The following is a 25676-nucleotide window of genomic DNA, read 5'->3' on the forward strand; positions in this document are numbered from 1 at the left end:
TAATAGGTGATTTAATATTATTAACTTGTCCATTTGTCCCAAAATAATATGTAGATTTCATGCAATTCAAGTCAGTATCCAAATGGAATTTGTTTTTAAAATTAATATTTTTAAGTTCATGGAGAGAATGAAAGGGCTTATGATAATAAAAGGTAACAAAAGTTTTTTTAACCTACAAGCAGTATAAAGTTAATAATTAAAATTGTGGCTCTAACACAAGGTACACATGCAACAAATCCATAGGTATATGGGACTTTATGATAATGGTTACATCATAATTGAGTGGTAAAAGGATAGATTGTTCAATAAATAGTTTTGGGCAACTGACTTATTTCAGGAAGGAAAAGTTAGAGATTCTATTTTCCATCTAAACTCTAGGGAGTTAAATATTTATGGGGGTGGGAGAGTTGGGGATAAGTTTTCCAAGTGCTGGAAGAGAATATTAGTGAATAATTATATAATTTTCTAAGCATAATACCAAGGGAAAATGGTACAGGAAAGCAATAGATAACACATTAACTTAAAAATTCCTAAAAAGAAAGTTTAATGTGGCCAGTGTGTTTACTTCTTGTGGTCCTCTATGATAATGTTTGTCATGTGAAAGACAGATACTTTTATAAACTATAATAAAATGAAGTACTATAAAAATAAAGTTAAAAACATAAGCTTTCATTTTTTTATTCTTAGGCTCAATAAAGATGTATACTCAGTCACATTGGAAAAGTTTCAAAATATTTTTAAAGCCTTAAGTATGTATATTACTGACTGAACAGCTGCACTTCTAGGAATCCTATCTAATAAAGAGGGAATATGCTAATTGACCACCACTCCATCACAAATATGGCTGCACCCACAGCTGAGGCCAAGTTCCCCTAAGGAGCCTTAACAAGCAATCAGCAGGGACCTGAGGCTACGCCCTCCCCCGCCCCCAAGGGGCTTGACAGGGGACCTCAGGCTGTGTCCCCCACCCGGCAGGGCTTGACAGGGGAACTCAAGGTGCGCTTCCCATCCTGGTGCTGGGTTAGGAGACCTCAGGCTGCTCCCCCCGCCCCAACGCCAGGCCGGGGGACCTCAGGCTGCACCCCCCACCCAGCAGGGCTTGACAGGGGACCTCAGGCCGCGCCCCCCACCTGGCGGGGCTTGACGGGACCTCAAGGTGCACCCCCAGTGCTGGGTCGGGAGAACTCAGACCTCGCCTCCCCACCCCCCCCCCCCCGCCCAGCGGGGCTTGACAGGAGACCTGAGGCTGCGCCCCCCCTCCCGGTGCTGGGCTGGGGGACATGAGGCTGCGGCAACCACCCCCTCCGCCTGGAGGGGCTTAACGGGGGACCTCAGGCCATGCCCCCCACCCAGTGGGGCTTGACAGGGGATCTCAGGCCACGCCCCCCACCTGGCGGGGCTTGATGGAGGACCTCAAGGCACGCCCCCCGCCCCCGTCTGGGCTGGGGGACCTCAGGTCACGCCCCCCATCCTGGCGCCGGACCAGGGGATCTGAGGCTACGCCCCCTGCTTAGCAGGGCTTGGCAAGGGTGGGACTGGCCGGGTCTGGATCTAGCCCAATGCTGGGGGGGGGGGGGGGGCGGCCAAGTCTGGGTCTCACGCGATTTTGAGGTGCATGTGGGTGGGCATGGACTTGACTTTGGGTCCCATGGTGTGCCCCAGACTCTGACAGGAGGAAGGTTTTCATATACATTTTACTAATTTTCTTTCATCTCTGACACTTCCATTATAGAGAAAGGGCAAACAGCAATATTAAATTATTTTCTCTAATTAATCCCCTTTTAATGTGCACGAATTTTGTGCACCGGGTCACTAGTTTATCCTAATAAAATAAAGTTAGTATGTACAGATGCTTACCACCATATTATTTTAATGGGGGACAACATGAGAGCTACCTAACTCTTAAAATGGAGTGGTTAAGTAATGTCTGATGTTTCCATAAAATGTAATGTTATGTGAATGACTCAATTGCATTGTAAAAGAATATAAAAAGTGGGGAAATGTTCAGAATAATGATGCATAAATTTTAGATGGATATTAAGTGGATGGTGGAATAAAAAGCAGTTGTGTGGTGGGAGGTTGTAAGTTTATTTTGAAGTTTCTAGAGCTAAGTAAGGGCAAGACAGTATTATCTGTCTGTTTCCAAATGTAAGGATGCCATGCTAGTTCTTTGGTATTTATGGTATACAAATTAAAAACAAAGTATTATATTCATTTTTTAAAATGTAAGGTTTGGGCTTTAAAATTTTTCTTTTTCAGTTCTGCTCGAGATTTCAAGAATTTTGAATACTGGCTTAGATATGGAGACTCTGTCTATTTGTGTACGGCTTTGTGAACAAGGAATTAATCCAGAAGCTTTATCGTCAGTTATTAAGGAACTTCGCAAGGCCACTGAAGCACTAAAGGTAGAAATCCAGTTTTTATTTCATTCTAAATAAAGATGCTTTTGTTTAGAAAATGATTAATGATGAAGTTATGTGAAAGATCTTAAACAAGATTAAAGTAACATCTATCCACCATCAAGAGAAATTCTGAAGAGCAAGAGCTTAGTAGCATATGTTCAGATCACAAAAGTCGCTACTGTCATAGACCATGTTGTTTCTTTCCTAGTAGTCTCCCTTAGAATTTTCCCTGTGTTGTGGGTAAAATTGTGTCTGCCTGAAATAACATATGCTCAGGTCCAGTATCTGTGAATATGACCTTATTTGGAAATAGTATATCTACAGGTATAATCAAGTTAAGATGAGATCATAATGGATTAATGACTGATGTCCTTATAAGATGTGGGAAATTTAGACACAGATACACAAAGTACCATGTGAAGGCACAGACCCAGAGTGGGGAGTGCCATGTAACAACAGAAGTAGAGATTGGAGTGATGACATCTACCGGGCAAAGAATGCCAAGGATTATTGGCAGCCACAAGAAGCAAGGAAGGATCCTTTGCTAGAGCCTTCAGAGAGTAGATGGCCCTGCTGACACCTTCATTTTTGGACTTCTGCCTCCAGAACAGTGAGAGAATAAATTTCTATTGTTTTAAATTACCCAGTTTGTGGTCCTTTATTATGGCAGACTTAGAAATCTAACACAGGTTTACTGCTGGGAAGTGGAGTGCTTCTTTAAGAAATACCTACAAATGTGGAAGTCGCTTTGGAATTGGGTAATGAGTTGAGATTGGATGGTTTTAATGCACTTAATAGAAAAAGCCTAGAGACTGTTGGTAGATTGATGGACATTAAAGACGATTATGGTGAGGGCTCAGAAAAGACAGCAGAGCTGTAGAGAAAGCTTTAATCATCTTAGAGAATACATATAACATTATGAACAGAATATTGCAAGGAATATGGGCATTAGGGCTTCTAGTAAAGTGTCAGAGGGAAATGAAGAGCATATTATTAGGCACTGGAGGAAAGACTATTCTCGCTATAAAGTGAAGGAGCCTTGGCTGAATTATGTTCTACTGTTGGAAGGAAAATAAAGCTTGTAAGTGATGAACTTGGATATTTAGTTGAGGAAATTTCCAACTTGTGGAATGTGCAGCTTAACTATCTTTTTTTTTTTAATTTCTTAATTAATTAAGGTATTACATATGTGTCCTTATTCCCCCATTACCCCCCACCTCCCATTCATGCCCCCACCCCCCTGTTGTCTCTGTCCATTGATTAGGCTTATATGCATGCATATAAGTCCTTTGGTTGATCTTTTCCTCCTACCCCCACCCTCCCCTTCCCTCTGAGGTTTGACATTCTGATTGATGTTTCTGTCTCAGGGTCTATTTTTGTTCATCAGTTTATGTTGTTCATTATATTCCACAAATGAGTGAGATCATGTGATATTTATCTTTCTCTGCCAGGCTTATTTCACTTAGCATAATGCTCTCCATCTCCATCCATGTTGTTGCAAATGGTAAGAACTCCTTTTTTACCGCAGCGTAGTATTCCATTGTGTAGATGTACCACATTTTTTAAATCCACTCATCTGCTGATGGGCACTTAGGCTGTTTCCAAATCTTAGCTATGGTGAATTGTGCTGCTATGAACATAGGGGTGCATATATCCTTTCTGATTCATGTTTCTAGTTTCTTGGGATATATTCCTAGAAATGGTATCACTGGGTAAAATGGGAGTTCCATTTTTAGTTTTTTGAGGAAACTCCATACTGTTCTCCACAGTGGCTGCACCAGTCTGCATTCCCACCAGCAGTGCAAAAGAGTTCCTTTTTCTCCTCATCCTCGCTAACACTTGTCGTTTGTTGATTTCTTGATAATAGCCATTCTGACAGGTGTGAGATGGTGTACCGCATTGTTGTTTTGATTTGCATCTCTCTGATGATTAGTGACTTTGAGCAGGTTTTCATATGTCTCTTGGCCTTTCTTCTGTCTTCTTTCGAAAAGTGTCTGTTTAGATCAGTTGCCCATTTTTTGATTGGGTTGTTTATCTTCTTTTTGTTAAGCTGCATGAGTTCCCTGTAAATGTTGGAGATTAAACCCTTATCGTTGATATCATTGGCAAATATGTTCTCCCATGCAGTGGGCTTTCTTGTTGTTTTATTGATGGTCTCTCTTGCTGTGCAAAAGCTTTTTATTTTGATGTAGTCCCATTTGTTTATTTCCTCTTTAGTTTCCATTGCCCTAGGAGCAGTATCAGTGAAGAAATTGCTTTGGCACATGTCAGAGATTTTTCGGCCTGTGGATTCCTCTAGTATTTTTATGGTTTCTCGTCGTATGTTTAAGTCCTTGATCCATTTTGAGTTTATTTTTGTGTATGGTGTAAGTTGGTGGTCTAGTTTCATATTTTTGCATGTATCTGTCCAATTTTCCCAACACCATTTATTGAAGAGACTGTCTTGACTCCATTGTATGTTCATGCCTCCTTTGTCAAATATTAATTGAATGTAGTTATTTGGATTGATTTCTGTGTTCTCTATTCTATTCCATTGATCTATATGTTTTTTTTTTTTTAATATGTTTTATTGATATTTTACAGAGAGGAAGGGAGAGGGATAGAGAGCTAGAAACATCGATGAGAGAGAAACATCGATCAGCTGCCTCCTGCACACCTCCCACTGGGGATGTGCCCGCAACCAAGGTACATGCCCTTGACCGGAATCAAACCCGGGACCCTTCAGTCCGCAGGCCGACGCTCTATCCACTGAGCCAAACCGGTTTCGGCTTGATCTATATGTTTGTTCTTGTGCCAGTACCAGCAGTTTTGAGAACAGTGGCTTTGTAATACAGCTTGAAATCTGGTATTGAGATCCCACCTACTTTGTTCTTCTTTCTCAGGATTACTGTGGCTATTCGGGGTCCTTTTTTATTCCAGATGAATTTTTGGAGAGTTCTTTGTAGGTCTGTGAAATATGTCGTTGGTATTTTAATGGGGAGTGCATTGAATCTATAGATTGCTTTGGGTAGTATGGACATTGTAATGATGTTGATTCTCCCAATCCATGAACATGGTATGTTCTTCCATCTGTTTACGTCTTCCTGTCTCTATTTTCAGTGTCCTGTAGTTTTCCGCGTATAGGTCTTTTACCTCCTTAGTTAACTTTATTCCTAGGTATCTTAATTTTATTGGTGCGATGGTAAATGGGATTGCTTTTTTAGTCTCTCTTTCTGTACGTTCACTATTGGTGTATAGAAATGCCATAGATTTCTTGGCATTAATTTTGTATCCTGCTACATTGCCGAATTCATTTATTATGTCTATTAGTTTTTTGATGGAGTCTTTTGGGTTTTTTATGTACAATATCATGTCATCTGCAAACAAGGACAGCATTAGTTCTTCTTTTCCAATTTGGATGCCTTTTATTTCTTCTTCTTGTCTAATTGCAATGGCTAATACTTCCAGTACTATGTCGAACAGGAGTGGTGATAGTGGGCATCCCTGTCTTGTTTCTGTTCTTAGGGGAAATGGTTTTAGGTTTTGCCCATTGAGTATGATGTTAGCTGTGGTTTTATCATATATAGCTTTTATTATGTTGAGGTGTGATCCTTCTATTCCCACCTTGTTGAAAGTTTTTATCAAGAAAGGGTGTTGGATTTTGTGAAATGCTTTGTCTACATCAATTGATATGACTATGTGATTTTTATCTCTCAGTTTGTTTATGTGATGTATCGCCTTTATTGATTTGCGGATATTGTACCATCCTTGCATTCCTGGGATAAATCCTACTTGGTCATGGTGTATGATCTTTCTGATGTGGTGCTAGATTCGATTTGCTAGAATTTTGTTGAGGATTTTGGCATCTATGTTCATGAGGGATATTGGCCTGTAATTCTCTTTCATTGTGTTGTCTTTATCTGGTTTTGGTATTAGGGTGATGCTGGCTTCATAGAAGGAGCTTGGAAGTGTTCCTTCCTCTTGAATTTTTTGGAATAGTCTGAGGAGGATAGGTTTTAGTTCTTCCTTGAATGTTTGGTAAAACTCCCCTGTGAAGCCTTCTGGCTCCGGGCTTTTGTTTGCCGGAAGCTTTTTGATGACTGCTTCATTTTCTTCCATAGTTATTGGCCTATTGAGGTGTTTAGATTTTTCCTGATTGAGTTTTGGAAGGTTATATTTTTCTAGGAATATGTCCATTTCCTCCAGGGTGTCCAGTTTGTTGGAATAGAGTTGTTGATAGTATTTTTTAACAATCCTTTGTATTTCAGTGGGTTCTGTATTTCACCTCTTTCATTTCTGATTTTGTTTATTTGGGTCCTTCCTCTCTCTTTGCTTCTTGGTAAGCCTGGCTAGAGGTTCATCAATCTTGTTTATCCTTTCAAAGAACCAGCTCTTGGTTTTGTTGATCTTTTGTATTGTTTCTTTGGGTCTCAATGTCATTTATCTCCACTCTGATCTTTATTATTTCCTTCCTTCTGCTTACACTGGGCTTTTCTTGTTGCTCTCTTTCTAACTCTTTGAGTTGTAGGGTTAGGTAATTTATTACCATTGTTTCTTGTTTTTTGCAGTAGGCTTGTAGAGCTTTGAACTACCCTCTCAAGAGTGCTTTTGCTGTGTCCCATAGATTTTGGATTGTTGTGTTTTCATTGTCATTTGTTGCCATGATGTTTTTTATTTCTTCCTTGATCTCTCTGGTAACCCAGTCATTGTTTAATAGCATGCTGTTTAGTCTCCATGTGTTGGATTTTTTTGGATTGTCTTTATTGTAGTGGATTTCCAGTTTTATTTCACTGTGATCTGAGAGGATGCTTGATATGATTTCTATCTTCTTGAATTTGAAGAGACTTTGCCTATGACCCAACATATGGTCTATCTTTGAAAATGACCCATGTGAACTTGAGAAGAATGTATATTCTGTGGCTTTGGGGTGAAATATTCTGAAGATGTCAATTAATTCCATCTGGTCTGCTGAGTCATTTAGGATTCATGTTTCTTTGCTGATTTTTTGTTTAGAGGATTTGTCCAATGGTGATAGTGGGGTATTAAAGTCTCCTACTATGATTGTATTGCTGTCAGTCTCTCCCTTGATATCCTCCAGGAGTTTTTTTATGTATTTGGGTGCTCCTGTATTGTGTGCGTATATTTACCAGAGTTATTTCTTCTTGTTGGATTGCTCCCTTTAGTATTATGAAGTGGCCTTCCTTATCTCTTGTTATGTCCTTCACTTTGAGATCTAATTTGTCAGATATAAGTATTGCTACCCCAGCTTTTTTTTCATTTCCATTCGCCTGAAAAATCTTTTTCCATCCCTTCACCCTCAGTCTGTGTGCATCTTTTTTTTCTGAGGTGGGTTTCTTGTAGACAGCAGATATATGAGTCGTGTTTTCTTATCTAATCCATTACCCTATGTCTTTTGATTGGGGCATTTAATTCATTTACATTTAAAGTTGTTATTGATAGGTACTCATTTGTCGCCATTTTTATTCTTTACCCCTGTGTTCCTTCTTCACTTCCTATTTCTTTTTTTTTACAGCAGACCCTTTAGCATTTCTTGCAATGCTGGTTTGGTGGTAATAAATTCCCTTAGTCCATTTTTTTTGTCTGTGAAGCTCCTGATTTCACCTTCAATTTTGATTGATAGCCTTGCTGGGTACAGTATTCTTGGATTCAGACCCTTCCTTTGCATGACTTTATATATTTCATTCCATTCCCTTCTGGCCTGATGAGTTTCTGTTGAGAAATCTATTGCTAGTCTGATGGGGGTTCCTTTGTATGTAACTTTCTGTCTCTCTCTGGCAGCTTTTAAGATTCTTACTTTGTCGTTGGTGTTTGCCAATTTAATTATAATGTGCCTAGGCGTTGGTCTTTTGGGGTTCATTTTGCTTGGGACTCTGTGAGCTTCTTGGATTTGTGTGGGTTCTTTCCTTCATATATCAAGGAAGTTTTCTGTCATTCAAACAGGTTTTCTATTCCTTGCTCAGTTTCCTTTCCTTCTGGAACCCCTATTATGCAGATGTTGTTTTGTTTCGTGTTGTCCCAAAGTTCCCTTAGGCTCTCCTCCTGCTTTTTAATTTTTTTTTCTAGAAGCTGCTCTACTTGGGTATTTTTTCGTACCTTGTCTTCTAGCTCACTGATGCGGTCCTCTGCTTATTCTAGTCTACTCTTGATGCTTTCTATTGAGTTCTTTACAGCAGCGATGTCATTTTTCATTTCTTCTTGGTTCTTCTTCATTTCCTCTTGGTTCTTACTCATATTGTCGAATTTGTCTTCCATTCTTTTCAGCCACCTTATGACCATTTCTCTGAATTCTTTCTCTGAAGGTTGCTTGCCTCCATTTCGTTTACTTCCTTTTCTGGTGATGCCTGCTTTTCTTTCATATGCGGGCTGTGTCTTTGTCTCCCCATGGTCTCTCTTCTCCAGTTGTCTGGTTATGTAGTTCTCTCTCTCCTGCGTTGATTTAAAGGCACAAAATACAATACGACCAAGTACAACACACAAGGCACTGAACAGAAATGTATTCAGGATATTAATAACCCCAAATAAAGATGACCACCAGAAAAAGGCAAATTAGAGGGTAGGAGAGAAAGAAGAAGAGAAAAAAAAGGTGTGCCAAAATGAAATTGGGAAAAGGAAAAAAATAGTAAGAGAGAAAAGAAAGAAAAGGGAACAAACTATATATATGGGGAGAAAACTCCAATAGAACAGCCACTAATCCCGGAAAAGCCAGCAACAAGTACCTGGAGATGAATACAAACTACAAACAACAACTAATATCAAGCGAGGCGAGGGAAAACAGAAGCACAAAACAAACAAAAACAAAGCAAACAAAAAAAAGAATAAGCAAAACAGTCTCACAAACAAGCATAAAAAATCGATATAATCAACATTCAAGCAAACAACAACAAAAGGACAGAGAGAAAAACAATTTTTTAGATAGTGAAGACAGTGAGGAGAGAGTTGTGTATGAACTCAGAGCAGGGGATTGGAAATTAGATATATAAATAGCGTGAAATTTTAACGGGGTAAAAAGAAAGAATAGGGAAAATCTAAAGCAGGAAAAGGGGAAGAGAAACAGGACAACAAAAGGGGAAAAGTTAGGAAAGAGTGATGGCATAAAGGTAGAGTTGAGATAGAGTAGAATGATGCTAAAGGAAAGGTGAAAATAGAATGTAGAACACTAATCTCAAAGTCAAATAAAGAGAAAATAAAATGACACTTTTTTTAAAAAAGGTAAAAGAGTAGTAATAATAATACTGATTGAAAATAAAAATGTAATAATTAAAAAGGTAAAATCAAGTGAGGAAAAAAGAAAAAAAATAGTTTCTTAAGTAAAAGATGAAAAATAAAAATAAAATGTGCAGTAGTGAAGGTCATTCACTTCCTCTATTGTTCTGTTTGTCACGCCTGTTTCCCAGTCAGGACATTATTGCAGTTCCCTGCATTCTACTGCTCCTCAGTGTTGTAAGCAAGTCCTGATTTTTAAGCAGGCAGTGTGTCTTACTTTCTTGTATTCCTTTATTTGTGATTACACAAGAGTCAATTTGTGATTCAGCCCCTGGGTGGCAGTGTTTCTGGATTGACCTTTGGGTCTATAGGTCCTCTCTAGCCTGTGCTTACCAGGGGTGGGCAAACTTTTTGACTCGAGGGCCACAATGGGTTCTTAAACTGGACTGGAGGGCCGGAACAAAAGCATGGATGGAGTGTTTGTGTAAACTAATATAAATTCAAAGTAAAGTAGCGGAGGGGAGAGCAAGAGAACCGGATAGAACAGCTGGATCTGGCCCGCGGGCCGTAGTTTGCCCAAGGCTGGCTTAGATCCTGCTTTCCCTATGGCACTCAATACCGGTTTGTGGGAGTGGGCTGCCTCAGAGCTGGTTCTCCGACGGTCACTCCCCGCTCCGATCCCCATGTTCCAGAAAAACAACTTTCCCCTGCAGTCTCCTAGGGTGTCCCCAACTGGGTGATCCTATGTATTGGGCTCAGTAATCAGAAGCAAGGATTCAAAGAGGAAAAAATGCAAGTGTGCGAACTTTGGTGCTGCACGCAAGTCTGTGCAGTCCTTTTTCCCCCTTGTGTCCAAGCAGCCAGCACATTCCCAAAATTTTTAGGCTGTCCTTCTGCGTCAGATCAAAATGGGTTGCTTTTTAGAGATCCCCTCTGTTAGCAGCTCTGAGGACCCCTTTCCACATTCACAGATCACGCTAGCCTCAACAGCCATGGATTTTTCTAAGTGCAGACTTCCCCAGGTCCTCCAGCTCCCACAGTGCGCGTGTTTCTCTGTCCTGCCGGGACCAGAGACCTCACCTTATCCCAGGCGAAATCTGACCTTTCCGTGGTGGAGTGTAGAGCTCCTCTGGATCCGTGTGTTTGCGCCATTTGGGGACCGGTGCTCTGGGGTTCGCAGCTGTTCAGTGGGTGCCACAGTTGTAGATTTTCAGACTTCGATAACATCCACTTTCCCCTTCAAGATGGCACAGTCTCCGCGTCCGAGACATTGGCTCCGCGAGGGAACCCAGCAGCAGTAAGGGCAGCCCCTTCCAGCAGTCCCCCACTTTCTCCTGAAGTATAGCTGTTTTTTAACTCACCAACAGACACTCCCCGTGCAACCCTCAGCTGTTCTTTCTATCTGCTCCGGGCCAAGGCTCAGGACACGGCTGTCTATTCCACAGCCATTTTTTTCTCTTAACTATCTTCTTGTTCCTTATAGTAAAATGGAAAAGGAATGAGAAATTGGGGAGGGACGGTAAGCAAAAAGCAATGACACTTGCTTTGAAAAATTCTGAGCCTATCCAGATAGCACATTCTGGAGACAAGGACAGGAGTGTGGTTGAGGAACCTTTTGGTGAAGAGATTAGGTGTGTTTCATAGATGCAGTCAGCCATCTCAGCACAGAACACTGCCAGCTTGGACTAAAAGGGACCTGTACAGTACAGAATGAAGGAATGCTGTCAGACTTCTGGCATTCCATAGGCAGGAACTTGGTGAGCGAGTTAACCAGCTGTGAACATGAATTTATTCAAGAAAAGGGAAGAATGACTCAGGAGTCTCAAAGACCAGGGAGCTGCTGAGGACAATTGGGCTGCACTGCCAACATGGGCCCCAAGGACCACGTTTTGTACAATTCAAATTTAGCACCTTCAACTGCTGCTGCGATTGGGAACAGGAAAAGCGTTCCTTCTCTTGCTTAGACACACTCTGATTTAAAATCTCAGGTGATTTTTATTTCCATGTTTAGATAGCACCAACTCACCATGCAAGAATACTGAAATTTCCAGTTAGTCCTGTTTAAAGCTTCTAAAGACAAAGTGGCTTTTTTTTAGCCTTATTTCTTTTATTTGAGGAAATAGAACTATGTAAAACACATAGCTTACCCACCTCAGATTGTTATTCTCCAATAAGTTCCAGTGATTTGGGTTGTTGGTTTTGTGTTTTTTAAATAATTTGGTTATTAAAAGAACACAAATGATAAACATTTACAGGGCCAATATTTTTCATAAAGAGGTTATCTATGTAACTCATTGCCAACACTCTAGAAGTCCCCTTATGCTCCCTCCATCACTGACTTCTCTTTCCTGCTTCCCCCTCAAGTAACTACTGTCCTGATTTTTATGGTAGACACTTTTAACGTGATATAAATGTAATCTTTCTTCTTTAAAAAAAAAATATTTTTATTGATTTCAGAGAGAGGAAAGAAGGGAGAGGGATAGAGAGAGAGAGAAACATCGATGAGAGAGAAACATTGATTGGCTGCCTCCTGCATGCCCCCTACCAGGGATTGAGCCACCACAACCCGGACCTGTGCCCTGACCCCACATGGCTCAACACTCAACCACTGAGCAACACCAGCTGGGCAGTACAATCCATTTTTTACTGGGTTCTTTTATTTAACATGTTTGTGAACTTCATTTATGTTGTGTGTAAGTATAATACATTAGAGGCCCGGTGCCTGAAATTCGTGCACTGCGGAGGGGGGGGGGGGTTGTCCCTCAGCCTGGCCTGCAACCTCTCCAATCTGGGATCCTTCTCACAATCTGGGACCACTGGCTCCTAACCGCTCGCCTGCCTGCCTGCCTGATTGCCCCTAACCGTTTCTCCCTGCCGGCCTAATTGCCCCCTAACCTCTCCCCTGCCGGCCTGATTGACACCTAACTGCTCCCCTGCTGGCCTGATCGCCCCCAACTATCCTCCCCTGCTGGCCCAATTGCTCCCAACTGCCCTCCCCTGCAGGCCCCTGCCGATCATATTGCCCCCAATTGCCCTCCCCTGCTGGCCTGATTGCCCACAACTGCCCTCCCCTGCTGGCCTGATCGCCTACAACTGCCCTCCCCTGCCGGCCTCATTGCCCCCAACTGCCCTCCCCTGCCGGCCTCATTGCCCCCAACTGCCTTCCCCTGTTGGCCTGATCGTCTCCAACTGCCCTCGCCTGCTGGCCTGATCGTCCCCAGCTGCCCTCCCGTGACCTGCCTCCTCCGCCAGGACTTGCCTCCTCCACGCGAGGTAGCGGAGACGCTGGGACTGGCTTTCTCTGCGCCACGCAGAGCCTTGGGACCCGCAGGCCTCACTGTGTGGAGCGGCCACTGGGCCCCGCCTCCATTGTGCACGCAGCCATCTTGTGGTGATGTTACGCGAGGGCGTTATGCCACCTAGGTGTTTATTATATAGGATTCCTTTTCACTTTAATAATGTTTAATTGTACAAATACACTAAAATGTATTTTTTCTACTGTGAATGGATATTGGGTTGTTTCCAGGTAGAGATTTTTGTATTGTAATACAATTTGAGTACTATAAAGGAACCAGAAGCAAGTAACCTAGCTGAAAAAAATGTTCAGCCCAGCCACTGTGGCTCAGTGGTTGAGCATTGACCCATGAACCAGGAGGTCACTGGTTGATTCCCGGTCCCAGCACACGCCCGGGTTCTAGGTTTGATCCCCAGTAGGGGGCGTGCAGGAGGCAGTAAAAAAATTATTCTCTCTCATCATTGATGTTTCTATCTCTCCCTCTCTGAAATCAATCACTAAAAATAAAATTTAAAAAAAAGATCATCCAAGAGATTACCAGTGATAATAGTGAACACCATTCTAGATAGTATAATGCTACTTTAAAAGTAAAAGTATTACACTTAATTTTATTGAATGAAATAACCTTCCTCAGGTTGCTTCTCTAGATTAAAGTTTATCCTGTATTTACTGCTACTATTGGGTTGGAGTTGGGATTGGTTGGTAAAGAGTTATAAGCATAAGGTTGTTCTACCTTTTTTGTGTGGTTGCTGCTAATGAATTTTTTTTCTTGTACTTTTTACTTCATTTGGTATGAAAAATAGGGTAAGGAGAATCTGTTCCTGCTGCATTCTATCTTTGCCTAGAAATCCTAGTGATTTGAATTATCTTTCTCTTTCACAGACTGGTATCTTGAGGAATCTGGGTGAGGGAGAAAAGGGCAGGGCAGAGTGGGCCATTTGAATTAACAACAGTGAGCCTTGGCCACTGTGACAAGTGATTATTGTCAACCTGAGCACCGAAGGGTCGTGGGTTCTGTTCCTGGTCAAGGGCACATACCTGGGTTGCTTAGCACTGAATTTTTGTATTGTTTCCTCAGTGCTACTATTAATGGATAAGCAATCATTTACATATTATAATTTCAGAAATTCTAGGCAAAACCTACTTTTCTGTACCTTCTACTTTGTGCCATGGTGTCTTGAATTACACTAAGCCTTGCTCTTTCTCTCGTAGCTATCCTGAACCATCACTAATATCTAAGGGTGAGTGATGTATCTCTCACTGTGTAGCAAGGTCTGCAACACGAGGACATTTTAGTTGAGAGAGAAACGAGGGATTAAGTTCAATGGCCCAACCCATCCTTCCAAAGAAAGGAATAAACTTGCACAGAAAAGAGTTTGGAAATGAAGTCTACTAGCACTGGTTTTTCCCAGGCCCAATGCTTACAAATTTTTGGAGTCTTTAATGGCCATCTGGTGACTATATGGGTTTCTAGGATGCGATTGCTGTCCATTCTAATAGAAAGTAGTTCTGAATTCATCTAACATGAATGCTACACATGGTTGATGGCTTACTTAGTTTAAATGAAAATAGTTGTTTCATTTTTAGTGTATCATAATTGGTACATTATCTCTATCTTGGAGAACTTCTAAAATTAATACGAAAATTGAATGGGACAAGACAGATTACATTGCATTAAAGTTAAGGTGCTTTAATTCTAAAAATCCTAAAATTGTATATATTATTTCAAGTCTTTTTGAAGTATATGATACTGAGAATGGGGTTAGGAAGATGAAAGAGTGAGTAACTAAAGGTTATGTGGCTAAAGCTAGTAGAAGAACCATTAAGGGTTCTTAGAACAAGGGACAATTTTTTTCAAACTGGGTTTTAATTATTGTGAATTTAGTAAACTCAAAGAAGGGCAAGGCTAATTAAGAATAGCTAACTATATAGAAAAACAAGTTCTGTTTCAGATTATGTTATCTGTAGTATTCCTAATATCTTAAGGGATTTTTATGACAGACTTAAGATATTAGACTAAACTTAAAAGCAAGTTTTAATTAAGAAGTGGAAGTATAAATGAATTAAAAACCATGCATATCTGAAATTAAACTTTTTAAAAATCAATATTTTCATATTTGTCATTAATAAATTATTTAAATCCTTTATTTATTTATTTTTAAATATATTTTTATTGATTTCAAAGAGGAAGGGAAAGAGAGAGAAAGATAGAAACATCAATGATGAGAATCACTGATCAGCTGCCTCCTGCACGCCCCCTCCTGGGGATCAAGCCCCCTTACTAGGGATATGCCCTTGACCAGATCGAACCCGGGACCCTTCAGTCCGCAGGCTGATGCTCTATCCACTAAGCCAAACCGGCTAGGGCTATTTTTAACTTTTATTTATTGATATTTAAAGATAGAGAAATATCCATTTGTTTTTCTACCTAGGAGAACCAACCAGCAACCTTGGTGTATTTGGACAGTGCTCTAACCAGCTGAGCTTGCTGGCCAGGGCCTAAATTCTTATTTTTAGAAATATATTTGATGGAATTATATGGTGCCTTGGAATTTCTGCCGAATAATCATGGAAGGTGGTAATAGTTTGGTATAGGTGAAACAGGATTAGCCATGAGTTCATTATTCTTTTGCTCTTTTTTTCTCTAGCTTACAACATAACAGAAAGGTCTTTTTTCATTTTAATCCTCTTTTCGCATTATAATGAAACATGCAGAAACGGACAAACTGTTAAAGACTGTGGATAAGGACTTCTATAGGTTAATTTTTCAAGTAGCAATATACTTTTACTGTATTGTTTAAATAATTTCCTACTGTTAGCCTAGCAATCAGTTTAAAAGCTAGTTCCTAATATACTACAAAATTAAAACCAGTGCATTATCCTGACAAAACTGTTTTGATATATGTTAGGGAGGATTTGTTTGTTAATAACAGTGTGGTATTGACAAATTTATTTCCATGGTGTCTCTTTTTCTATGGTTTTATCATAATGAATCTTACTTTCTTGTTATAGGCTGCTGAAAACGTGACAAGCTGACTTTCTGGAGAATTCCTAATGGGATGACTAACTCTGCAAGAGGATTTGAAGATCGAATTGTACTCAAGAATGTACAAAGAAATTACTGCAAGCAGCAGTGTAGCAACATTTTCCTTTTTAAAAGAATTATAAAACCATAGCTTTATAAATCAATGAAAAGTGGCTTACAGAGAGGACTGTCAAATGTGTTTATATCACATCTTGCTTTTTTAAACAGTGCTAATGCTTTGGCATTGCATTGTTCATATTTATTCCTTATTTATAGATCTGATAGCTTTAATTTTCTAAGCAGTCTATCAGATGTGCACATCTGGTGAGCCTGTTTGTAGTATAGAGGAACCCATTAGTAGTAATATAGTAGTTAGGACTATCTGACATTTCCATTATAAACTTTAATTTTAAATTGTTTATGCAAAATAACTGGATTTATGTTGCATTAGGCTGAAAGTTCACAGAATATCAACCACCATTTGTGAATTTTGATTTATATTCATTATATCAGAATCAAAAACATTTGTTCTAATCTGTTTAACAAAGAATGCTTAATTTTTAAACATAAAATTTGTCTGGCAGTGAATAGTGTGAACTAGATCAATTTTGTATTGGTTGAAAAATAAAACTTTTATAAACTTAGATTTTAAAAGTAATGATACTACTTAGCTTTTACTTTTTATTTGTCAATTGAATCATTTAGTGAGAATATTAATTGAGAATGTTTTTCCCTTAGTTTTACAATGTGAAAATGATGTAACATTTTCAACATGCAAAATTCTTTTTATGTTTATTACATAAAAATAAATTGAGTACTTAGCTAATATATCTTGAGTGGTTATCTAATAACTCAGTAGAAAGCTATTAACAGGAACTGTCATTCAACAAATATGTTACTATTTTCTGAAGAAATAAATATTTCCAGTCATTAAACAAAAACTAAATAATCTAATGTTCTATAATGTCTTTCTAAGATTATTTTTGCCTGTCATTTTTACTATAGAGTTTTAACTAATCAAAATTTGCTTCATAATAAATTTTGATTCTGTTTCTGTAATAGAATCTCAATGGAATATTTTTCTCAAGACTAATACAAATTTAATCTAACTTTATTTTAGAATTTGTTAGCTTCCATTTAAATGGCAGAATAAGACAAACTGAAGTGATTTTAGTAAGGCTTATTAATATTTAAATGACAACCTTCTGTACTATTTTAAAAATCTAGCCTTTTGAGTATTTAGACTTTTTAAATGTATGACATCTTCACCAAGTGCACTGGAAGGTCTATTGGGAGACAAGAACTTGTGATGAGAAGTCATTTATTTGCTCACAGATACTTACTGCATGTTGTTATTTATAAAATTATAGAACACTTGTCACGTTTCAAAATTTTTGTATACTTTTAGGCCATTAGAGTTAATAGTTAAATTGTTTATGACATTATAGATTAAGTTATTTATGAATGAAGCAGCAGGAAAAAATATTGAGGAATTATGTTTACAGAGGACTTCTTTAGTATGTTACGTTTTTTAAATGTAAACATATATTTTTAATGCATATTTAACTAATATTTAAAGAAACCAAAGTAATGATACAGTCATAGTGTTATGCATGTTGTCATTGACAAAAATAAAACCATTTCGGTGGTATTGGATGTACTTTTGATTTAATATATGCTTCCATGAATTCAACTTGTGTTTCTGTAGATATTCTATAAATATTTAGATGCCCATTAGTCATGTATGATTGAAGACTACTTAAAGGTAGGCTGTGTAATTTAAAATATAAAATTAGGATTGAGGTGTAAAATGAAAGACTTGCCCTGGTAGGGAAAGGATGTAGCTATATTAACATTGCTCCAGGCTTGAAAACAAAGTTGGCATATCAAATATGTGTGAGATTATATTTTTCTATACTTCTAAATGGATATTATAAAATTTACATGTTTCAAACTTACAAGTTTTCCAATAACTGAGTCAAGTATCAGTTTTTAAACTTATTTAATTAAAATTAAACATTCCTCACATTAGCCACATTTTTATTGTAAAATACGCACAACATAAAATTTACCATTTTAAGTTGTATTAAGAACATTTACATTATTGTCCAACCATCACTACTATCCAGAACTTTTTAAAAAAATCTTTATTCAGATTATTACAGTTGTTCCTCTTTTTTTCCCCCATAGCTCCCCTCCACCAGGTTACCACCCCACCCCATGCCCTTACCACCCCCCCATCCTCATCATAGGTGTATGATTTTTTTTTTAATTTAATAAATCTTTATTGTTCAAATTATTACAATTGTTCCTCTTTTCTCCTTCCATAGCTCCCCTCCACCCGGTTCCCTCCCCACCCTCTGCCCTTACCTCCCCCAGCACTGTCCTCATCCATAGGTGTACGCTTATTGTCCAGTCTCTTCCCGCACCCCCCCCCCACCCCTTTCCCCGCCGAGGATGGTCAGTCCACTCCCTTTCTATGCCCCTGATTCTATTATATTCACCAGTTTATTCTGTTCATCAGATTTTTTATTCACTTGATTTTTAGATTCACTTGTTGACAGACATGTATTTGTTGTTCATAATTTTTATCTTTACCTTTTTCTTCTTCTTTCTCTTCTTAAAGAGTACCTTTCAGCATTTCATATAATACTGGCTTGGTGGTGATGAACTCCTTTAGCTTTTTCTTGTCTGTGAAGCTCTTTATCTGCCCTTCAATTCTGAATGATAGCTTTGCTGGGTAGAGTAATCTTGGTTGTAGGTTCTTGCTATTCATCACTTTGAATATTTCTTGCCACTCCCATCTGGCCTGCATAGTTTCTGTTGAGAAATTAGCTGACAGTCGTATGGGGGCTCCCTTGTAGGTAATTAACTGTTTTTCTCTTGCAGCTTTTAATATTCTCTCTTTGTCTTTTGCTCTTGGCATTTTAATTATGATGTGTCTTGGTGTGGTCCTCTTTGGATTCCTTTTGTTTTGGGTTCTGTGCGCTTCCTGGACTTGTAAGTCTATTTCTTTCACCAGGTGGGGGAAGTTTTCGGTCATTATTTCTTCAAATAGGTTTTCAGTATCTTGCTCTCTCTCTTCTTCTGGCACCCCCATAATTCTGATGTTGGTACGCTTGAGATTGTCCCAGAGGCTCCTTACACTATCTTCAAATTTTTGGATTCTTTTTTCTTTTTGCTTTTCCAGTTGAGTGTTTTTTGCTTCTTTGTATTTCAAATATTTGACTTGATTCTTGCGGTCCTCTAGTCTGCTGTTAGGTCTCAGTATAATATTTTTTATTTCAGTCAGTGTATGTTTAATTTCTAGTTGGTCCTTTTTCATATCCTCAAGGATCTCGCTAAATTTATTGGCCTTTTCTAGAAAATTCTTGAAAAACCTTATAACCGTGGTTTTGAACTCTATATCCAGTCTTTTGCTTTCTCCATTTCTTTCATTTGTGATCTGTTTCTTTGTCTCTGCATTTTCGTTGCTTCCCTGAGTTGGTAGAGTAGCTTTGTGTGATAGGTGTCCTATAGGGCCTAGTGGCTCAGCCTCCCCAGTTACCTGAGGTGGACACTATTGGTGCACCCCTTTGTGGACTGTATGCTCAGCCTTGTTGTAGTTAAGTCTTGATTGTTGTTGGTATCACTGGGAGGAATTGACCTCCAGGCCAATTGGCTGTGAGGATCAGCTGTGTCTATGCTGGAAGAACTTCTGTGCTGGAGACAGCCTTATGAGACATGACTTGGAAAATTGCAAAAGCCTCTGTGCTCAGCTTGGATGGGCCAGAGTTTCAGGGTGGAGCAGACAGCCTTGGTTTCCTGTCAGCCCTGCCCTATGAGGCCCCTGGGTCTCAGTGTCCCTCGGTAGTCGCTGCAAGCACCTCTGAGAGAAAGCCGCCCTTGAGTTTCGCCCGCTGCCAGATAGTCCAGTTTCTCCCCGAATGAGTCTGGGTTCCCAGAAACTCTCCCAGAACTGGAGTTCAGCGTAGTCGGGAGCTTCTGTCTCCCTCCCGCTTTAGAAAGCCAGCCACGCACTGAGCTGCCCATGCATTCAGCCACCCGTCCTCTCCGCGAGCGCATCTCCATACCTCAGCCTTTTGCAGCTCCTCTGAGTCTCAATGTGCTTTCCTCTTTCCTTCTAGTTGTAGAATTTCCACTCAGCCAGCTTTCCTGTGGTTCTGGATGGTGTCCGTTTTGTCTTTTAGTTGTAGTTTTGATATTGTTGTGCGAGGCAGCAGTTTAGGTGTTTACCTATGACGCCATCTTGGTTTCTCCTCTAGGTTTATGATTTTTGTCCAGTCTCTTCCCGCACCCCCCACACCCTTTTCCCCTTGAGGATTGTCAGTCCACTCCCTTTCTATACCCCTGATTCTATTATATTCACCAGATTATTCTGTTCATCAGATTTTTTTATTCACTTGTTTTTTAGATTCACTTGTTAATAGATATGTATTTGTTGTTCATAATTTTTATCATTACCTTTTTCTTCTTCTTCCTCTTCTTAAAGAATACCTTTCAGCATTTCATATAATACTGGTTTGGCAGTGCAGAACTGTTTCATCATCCAAACAGAAACTATCCATTAAGCCAGGGATGGGGAACCTGTTTTTTGCCAAGGGCCATTTGGATATTTATTATAACACTAGAGGCCTGCTGCATGAAAATTTATGCACTGGAGGTGGGGTCCCTCAGCCTAGCCTGCCCCCTCTCACAGTCCGGGAGCCCTCAGGGGTGGGAAGTGATCAGGGGGAGGCAACACCCCCATCACACTTCTGCTGTTGCCTCGGCCAGCCCTGGTTACCTGAGCCTCAGGCGGCCCTGGGCGGCTGGGTAGCCACCATCCGAGGCTTGCCTGTGCCTCGGGCCGGCCCTGGGCGGCTAAGAGACTGGGTGCTGACATCTTTGAGGGCATGGCAGTCCATTGGCATAGTCCCTCTTTATTGGCTGTGGGTGCCGTCATCTTTGTGAGGGCATGACAGTCAATTAGCATATTCCCTCTTTATTAGGATCATTTGCAGGCCATACAAAATTACCAACTTAAAAATTAGCCTGCTGCCCTAACCGGTTTGGCTCATTGGATGGAGCGTCGGCTTGCGGACTGAAGGGTCCCAGGTTCGATTCCGGTCAAGGGCATGTGCCTTGGTTGCGGGCACATCCCCAGTGGGAGGTGTGCAGGAGGCAGCTGATTGATGTTTCTCTCTCATCGATGTTTCTAGCTCTCTATCCCTCTCCCTCTCTATAAAAAACAATAAAATATATATTTTTAAAAAATAGCCTGCTATATTTGGTCAAACATTTAATTAACTCACCCCTAATGTCTTGGAAGGGCCAGACCAAATGTGTTCTCTGGCCTTATTCAGGCTTTATATGGCTGAGGGCTGGATATTCCCCACTCTTGCATTAAACAATAACTCTCTATTCTCCTCTCCCCCAGCTTCAACATCTGCTTTGTTTCTCTATGAATTTGACTGTTTTAGGTACCTCATATAAGTGGAATCATAGAATATCCTTTTATGTCTCTTATTTTACTTAGCATGATGTCTTCAAATTTCATCTGTGTTGTATCATGTATCAGAATATCATTAGCTTTAAAGGCTGAATAATATTCCATTTTACGTATTTACTACATTTTGTCCATTTATCTGATGATGGATATTTGAATTGTTTCTGTATCTTTTGGCTATGGGGAGTAATGTTGCTGTCAACATTGGTGTGTAATTACTTAGCCCCTGCTTTCAGTTATTTTCAGTAAATATGGAATTGCTGCATTGTATTGTAATTCTATATTTAATTATTTAAGGAACTAATTTTTTTTAAAGAACTGTTTTTGTTCGTTTAAATAATAGCCATCCTAATAGGTGTGACATAGAGTCTAATTTTGTTTTAATTTGTATTTCCCTAGTGATGAGTGATGTTGAGCATCTTTTCATGTACTTAAACATTGGCTATTTGTTTATATTTGGAGGAATATCTGACCCAGTCCTTTGCCAAGTTTTAATTACTTTTTTTTTGTCATTTACTTCTAGTTGTTCTTTATATATCCTGGCATATTAATCACTTATTGGATATTTGATTTGCAACTATTTTCTTTTATTCATGAGTTGCTTTTTTTCACACTCTTGATGGTATTCTTCCATGTACAAATTTTTAAAATTTTGATGAAGTCTCACCTATTTTTTTGCCTGTGCTTTTGGTGTCATAGCAGAGATGCTATGTTAACAGCCATAGCTTGAAGAACCACACATGGCAAAAGCTCTGCAGCTCCCACAATCTCATCTGAGAAAAGGACAGGAATCAGGAAACCACAGACTCACCTAAATTTTGGCTCAGTGGCTTTGGGCAAATTACTTTAGAGATCCAGTTTCCTAATCTGGAAAATGTGGGAAATTATCCCTATCTCAGACTGTGAGGTTGAAATAGAGTTGGTATGTAAAATACTTTGCTAGATGCCTGAAATACATTAAAAGTTTATTTTTACATACACAGGCACACAAACATCCCATTCACTCAAACAAACACAAGCATTTCTTTGGGTGAGGAGCAAAGGGCTGTTTAAGAATTATGCATAAGCCCTAGCTGGTTTAAATGTCAGTGGATAGAGCGTCAGCCTGTGGACTGAAAGGTCCGGGTTTGATTCTGTCAAGGGCACATGCTCAGGTTGCGGGCTAGATCCCCAGTATGGGGTGTGCAGGAGGCAGCCTTTCAATGATTCTCATTGATGTTTCTATCTCCCTCTCCCTCCCTAAAATCAATAAAAATATATTTATAAAAAAGAATTACGCATAAAGCTGGGTGCCCAATGGTGTGGTGAAGGCCTGGGAGGGACAGTGGGGGGTGGAGGGGGTCATTGGGGAAAAAAAGCCCACAAAGGGGACATTTATAATACTTTTATCAATAAAGATACATTTTTAAAAACGGTGCTTTTGATCAAATGTCTGGTCTCTAGGCAAATTGCACTTTCACTCTTCCTATGTGACCTAAGTTTTATTTACTGTTGACGCTACAACACTTTCTCACAGCGATTGAGCCAAAATCTTTCAAGACAGTTTGGATCTCTTTGTTAGGAAACTTAGGGCTGGATAGTGTTTCCCAAACTTTAGTCCTAACCTTAGTACTTCAGAATGTAACTATATTTGGAGAAAGGGCCTTCAAAGAGATGACTGAGTTAAAATGAGGCCGTTAGGGTGAGTCCCACTTCTACTACTATCCTTGTAAGAAGGGGAAACTTGGACACAGACACCAGGCATCCATGCACACAAGAAAGACCATGTGAGGACACATTGAGGTGACCAGAATGTACAAGCCAAGGAAAGAGACTTCAGAAGAAAAGCCTTCCAACACCTTGATCTTGGGCTTCCAGCATGCAGAACTGAGGAAATAAATGTTGGTTTAGCCACTCAGTCCATAGTACTTTGTTATGGCAACTCTAGCAAATATTTATAAAGTGCCTATTATAGACAAGCCTTTGCAATCAGTCCACAGGGAATAGTGAGCAAGAGCTAAACAAATTGGGAAGATGAAACAGGCTGGTTTTTTGTTTGTCTTTTAAAGCTGTGATGGGCTGCCTTAACCCACGTTGGTGAATAGGCACCCTATATTTAGTTCTCAGAAACTCAGCTGAAAAGAAACCACAGACCAGCCAGCCACCTGAAATCTGAAATATTTCTCTAATGCAATAAACTTGAAATAAATATAATTTTGGTTGGTAATTGTGAACTAATTTCTTATTTTTGAGGTACATGGCCCTGTAGTTTTGAACACTGACACAATTGAAGGTTACTATTTAAGTTAATAGAAGTCTTGGTGAAAATCTGCATTACATGTGGCAGAAATGGGTGTCTCACTGCTGTGGAAACCCATATAAAATAATAAAAATTGGTTGAATCATTTAGGTGCAAGCAGCTTGCAGAGTCTCAAATGGACAGTGTCACTGAGAAATCTAGATAGTAGCCCACTGTGGAGTAGGACCATGCAGAAGAAAATGGGTTAATATAAAAATGATATTCAATGGCAAAGAAATTTTTACACAAACTCCATTAAGTGATGTTAGATTATTTTACATAACAAATAGAAAATGTATTTGCTTTTCTAAAGACTTTAATCTCCAGTTATTAAAACAATATATTTTTAAATGTAAATATAAGATAGTTTATGTGCCTATTTCAAAAAACAGGTATTTATTTTTACACAAATTGCTCTCATAACAGGGTCCTTGACTGAGAGAACAAAGGCAAGGACAGGATTTATAGGCAAGGAGAGAAAAGGCAGGCAGTCTAGAAAAAGTAAATCTTGCTTGCACATTTCTGGCAGTAAACTAATTAGCTGGTATTCTGTCCTTGAGGAAAGGACAGTAAAGTTATCAAAACAATTTTAGTTGTTATGGATTCTCCAAGGAATCAGGTGAGTCCTTCCATCAGCACCTCCACTTTGCTGAGGTCAGCTTCACACCATTTTCCTTATGAGTCTAACCTGTGATTCATAAGTCAAATTATTATGTAAAATTTCACATGGAATATTAAGGTTGCAACTTCTAAAGCTTCTACAAAGAAAAAGGGAAAACTAGTAATTGAATGTTAGGAAACTACCTAATGCATTGAATGGGTATAGAAGAAGAATCCACAAAAGTAGATTATTCTGGCTGAAATAAAAACTTACGTTTGTGGGAGAGAGCTAGAAAGACTGGTTGAAATCAGATTGTGAACAACTCTGAAAAAGTTTGATCTTTTTCCATTGGCATCAGAGCAAGGAAGAGACACAATCAAGCTCTGTTATGGACATTGCTTTGCAAGAGAAGTAAGTGCAGAGTGGATTGGCGCAGGGAGAGACTAAAAGCAGAGGCTAATTGAAAGGCTATGACAGTAACCCAGGCCTACATGTTCAAATCAGGGTAGATTCAGAGACATTATGAAAGAAAAACACATGAGATTTAATGGCAGGTTATGGGGAAAATAGTAGACTAAGGTGGGTGAGTTTTTAACCTGGGAAACAAAGAATGATTATCAGTAAATGGGAATCAAGAAGGGAATCAAATTTTCCTGGAAACATCAGTTTTATTTTAGGAACATTATATTGAATGTATGTAATAAATACTAAAGGCCCGGTGCACGAAATTAGTGCAGTGGTGGTGGTGGTGGTGGTGGGGGGGGGGGGGTTGTCACTCAGCCTGGCCACACCCTCTCGCAATCCGGGACTCCTTGGGGGATGTTTGACTGCCAGTTTAGAGGTTAGAAAAAAACCTTGTGAGAGAAAAAACAAAACAAAACAAAAAAACAGGCCACTCAGCAAGAGTGTGTTCTGAGGAGCTAGGTTTACTAGGTGTACCAGTTAATAATGTGGATTTTGTAATCAAAGAAAACACAACAATTTCAAGAGAAATATCAAAAGTGCTTTATTCAAAGTAATATCCATTGCTAGCTACACATTTCCCCTATATTTCAGGTAATTTGTGGATACTGTCCCAACAGAACTTTTCTTGTTTTGAGGCAAACCATTCAGAGGCCCAATTTTCCACTTCTTGGTACGTTTTGAAGTGCTGCTCAGAGAGTGTGTGTGCCATGGATCAGAACAAGTGGTAATCTGAAGGAGCAAGGTCTGGTGAATACGGTGAGTGGGTTAATACTTCCCCGGCAAGATCTTTTATCATGTCTTTAACTGGTTTTGAAGTGTGTGATGGTGAATCATCATGAAATAAAATTACTTTGCCATGTCTTCTGGCCATGATTCAAATTGATTATTTGTTGGCGGTAGTGATCAGTATTAATGGTTT

At 39.5% G+C, this 25676-nt stretch overlaps 1 protein-coding gene across 1 annotated transcript in view; it reads left to right on the forward strand.

Moving 5' to 3' along the window:
• The window catches only part of MZT1 (mitotic spindle organizing protein 1), a 28471-nt gene extending 10253 nt beyond the window's left edge, over positions 1-18218 (forward strand). The window contains exons 2-3 of the mRNA XM_080662747.1: positions 2260-2405; positions 15913-18218. Coding sequence (XP_080518873.1) covers positions 2260-2405; positions 15913-15936 — 170 coding nt within the window. The 3' untranslated portion in view covers positions 15937-18218. The remainder of the gene's footprint in view (positions 1-2259; positions 2406-15912) is intronic.
• The last annotated feature ends 7458 nt before the right edge of the window (positions 18219-25676 follow it).

The sequence above is a fragment of the Plecotus auritus genome (assembly GCF_963455305.1).
Source record: "Plecotus auritus genome assembly, chromosome: 3".
NCBI classification, from domain to species: Eukaryota; Metazoa; Chordata; class Mammalia; order Chiroptera; family Vespertilionidae; genus Plecotus; species Plecotus auritus.